This window comes from Gavialis gangeticus, unplaced genomic scaffold (assembly GCF_001723915.1).
Source record: "Gavialis gangeticus isolate Ggan-Ray unplaced genomic scaffold, GavGan_comp1, whole genome shotgun sequence".
Taxonomy (NCBI): Eukaryota; Metazoa; Chordata; order Crocodylia; family Gavialidae; genus Gavialis; species Gavialis gangeticus.
In genome coordinates this window covers 22,319,700-22,323,162 of record NW_017729034.1, presented here as the reverse complement: position 1 = coordinate 22,323,162, position 3,463 = coordinate 22,319,700, and the positions used below count along the sequence as shown (strand labels likewise).

Here is a 3,463-nt window from a genome sequence, read left to right as displayed (position 1 = left end):
TAGTTGGAAGAATTATTTGCAAGCTTTCAGGTACAAATACCCTTTGTGAAGCTGAGGAAGCAACTGCAGTTGGTCTGTGTTCTTCCTGATACATTTCTCTACATGGGGCATGCTTTGTAGTGTAATATTCATGGGAGGCATGTTACTAATAGTCTTCACACCTTGGTTAGAATACTAACTTACTTTTTTGTGTTTGATTATCTGTGAATGTTTTTCTTCAGACTGATCTCTCTTGATGGTAATCCTGGTTAGTGATAGGACTGTTTTGCTTTTCATACTGACTGTAAACAAGAATGAAGAGTGGGGGAAGCTGGACATCTGATAATTCCAGCAGAAGGTACTCCATTAGTGGCATCCAGTGGTTGCTAAGCCCTATGGAGATTACACCCATAGAAATAGCTGAGGCAGCCAGAGATCTCCAAAACAACTCATGTGGCAGATACATTTAGATCAAGAGTTAGGAGTTCAGCTGCTGTTGTTTGAGACCCTAACAAGCAGCTACCATGCCTCCCTGACTACACTACAACGAGCAGACTGAAATTCAACCTTTTTGCTTCAACAGGTAACTTATTCTCCTGAGAACTTTACCAGAAACATACAAACAGCTTTGGATATGCTTCATAAAGAGGTAAAAAGCAAATTTTTCTATTAATCTACCTGGGGAAACCCAAAATCTAGAACTTCAATAGCTGGTTCTCAAGTGGTGGTGATTTCTCATCATAATTAGCTTCCTGCTGTAATATGGGCAGAATTGCTGTGCCCTTATGCATGCATATAATAATCTGTGAGACGCATAGAACCTATTTTAGAAAAGTATTGCATAGTGAGAGAGGTGAGGAAATGGACTACAATCAAATCATGGAAAGACATTTTAACAATTGGGACAAATATATAGTATTTAATAGCCAGATGGTTACATTGCAATGCCTGGAAGTCATTTCTTTGCTCATTCATTAAACAGCACAACACCATCCCTATTTTAATAATTATTATGTAAAATAGTCTGATATCCCACTTCATGCTAAAATCAATTAGATTAATCAAAGGTTTAAAGAGCTTCTGAACTTTGGGAAGAGAATCAGACTCTTGTAATCACGAAGGAGGCTCCAGATCTTTTTAGAATCAATAGCCTCAGTAGCCAAAACTGTATTTGATAGGACAAGGCAACAGTACCACAATTTAGGATCTCTTGGGGTTGAGGTTAGTCACTCAGACAGCCTTTTGAACACTGGATAACAAAGCCTGTTTGGATCAGTAGACTAAGATGTTTGTTATAGTAGCAATAGGATGATTTGTCTAATTCCAGCTCTGCTTGGCTGCCCTGGAAAGAGTAGAGATAGCACTCTTGGTTTCAGTAAGCTTGATTTGAGTTTGTCTGTTCTCTTGGCAGGTCCCTCGGACATTTGTGAATCTGGTGACAGTGCTTCACATAATGACCCTACGCGAGCTGTATCAGGAGGCAAGCATTAATTGTCCAAGGAAGCTCATGAGGTTTGAAAATGGTTATTATAGCTCTCACCATGGTCGAGGAGAAGGAGCAAAGTTGTCTTCTTTAAGGGATGGGGCTTCAATAGTTCAGAGAGTTAAACACTACTCTCTCACTGTGTATGAATGCATCCCTTTGCAGAATACATTCTAACTTCACTTCTGGATTTAGAAACATCCATCTGTCTTTCCCCTTCCTGCTCTTTCTGCTGAATCATTTTAATGATTCTTCAGTAAAGTGGATCTCCAACTGTGAAACAGATTAACACACAGCAGATAGAGCTCAGCATTGCCTCATTTGATAAAGGTACCGTAGAGTTTCAACAGTATTAAGGTACTGACTTTTTTTTTTTGGGTGGGGGGAACTAATCAAATTAATCCAGTTATATTTACATCTTAGAACATTCCTGTTCATAGCTTTAAAGTCTCTTGATTTTTTTTCCCCATATATTTCTTAATAGGTATCATCTGTCTCGCCAGCTGGTGGTTAGTAGCTGGGTTGTTAATTAGTCTTTCAGTTAGATTGGCAGGATGTTTAGTCACCTCCCTGTTGCCTTTTAGCTGTATGTGTTTCATCATGGCGCCACACAGGTCAATACACAGGTCCATGCTGTGTTCATCTTGAACCTCAGGCAGAGTCAGTGCAGTCTGAAAGGTCAGTAGGCTACCCATGCTGTCTGGGACATAGGATGCAGTATAAGCAACTCTGACCTGACTGACACTGTGACAGCTTTCTGTTTCCCAACAGCAGGTAGGAAGGGTGAGAGTGCAGGACCAAGTAATATCTTCTTCCCTTCCATCTGTAGGAGGAAGAAGTGGGAGATCTCTCCATTTTCCCATACACAGAGCAACCTTTGTAACCATTTTTATTAGCACACAAGCCAGGAGCTGGGGAAATCCTGTAGTAGACAGTACAGGCTGTGATGGTTAGCTTGGACCTGAGGACATAAAGGAGAACCACAAAGTTTCTTCTGGGCTCAGCAGCTTCAGTAAAAATCCCTGTTGCATTCCTCACAGCTGGATCCTGTATCTCTTCTGTTGTGAGGGACAGTGGAGACTGCACTGCAGTCTGACAGTAGCCATGCATGGGAGAGGGGATGATGCATGGAAGACCTGGAGGGCCCTATTGTTGAATGCACAGAAGGAGCAAGTACAAGGCAGACCTTTTGCAGTGATTTAGTTGCTCTCTGTTACTTATCAGTAGGAAAGCCGTTCTTCCTCTCCCAAACGCAGGGCACTCCAGGCTTAGAATATCGTCTGTATTTTGCTGCAGTTTCTCTTTAATACGGGTCACTTGTACAACTGCAAACTTATCCCAAGATTTTAATCACTAAACATGGGCAGGATGACAGCCTGTGAGATTAGAAATGAATTTCTCTGCTTCTTTTAGAAACATGATTATCTCAAGCTATCTGTAACCTTTGCCATCCTTTTCAAATGCTCTGCTGTAGTCATTTTGTATATACACGCACATGTATATGTGCCAGAGACAGAGAGACTATAGCTGTTATGTCAACAAGGGGATGAATTGCTCTGGCAATATGAACAAGCACTGCACGGAAGGATAATGAACAGCATGTTACTGACACACAGTTCAAAATACAGAATAGCTCTGTGCACAAATGGCATGTAGAGGTAAATTTCTCTGACATGGCTGCTCAGTAGGCCTGTACAAAGCAACTAGTATTTGCTTCGGATTCAGATTTCGGCCTATTTCGGGGGACGGTGATTCGATTTTGGTGATTCGAATCACTGTCCTGAATCAGTTTGGCTGAATCTGATTATTTGGTTGCTGCCAAATCTCCAAATCAGCCAGGTCCATCCTCCTCAGCCCGGCAATGGCTGCCCTGCCTGCCCCAGCTCCTGGCACTTGGAGAAAAAAAAAAAGCCCTGACTCCACCGGGTGCTGCTGGGTGGGGGGCAATTCCCCGCTGCCCTTCACTGCCCCACACTGCATGGGGGGCTCTGCATGAGCCCC

The 3,463-nt window shown here is 42.4% G+C and overlaps 1 protein-coding gene across 1 annotated transcript in view; it reads left to right on the top strand.

Moving 5' to 3' along the window:
• PLB1 (phospholipase B1) overlaps positions 1-3,463 on the top strand; it is a 127,749-nt gene that overhangs the window by 62,727 nt on the left and 61,559 nt on the right. Inside the window, exons 17-18 of the mRNA XM_019526696.1 lie at positions 563-628; positions 1,391-1,491. Coding sequence (XP_019382241.1) covers positions 563-628; positions 1,391-1,491 — 167 coding nt within the window. The remainder of the gene's footprint in view (positions 1-562; positions 629-1,390; positions 1,492-3,463) is intronic.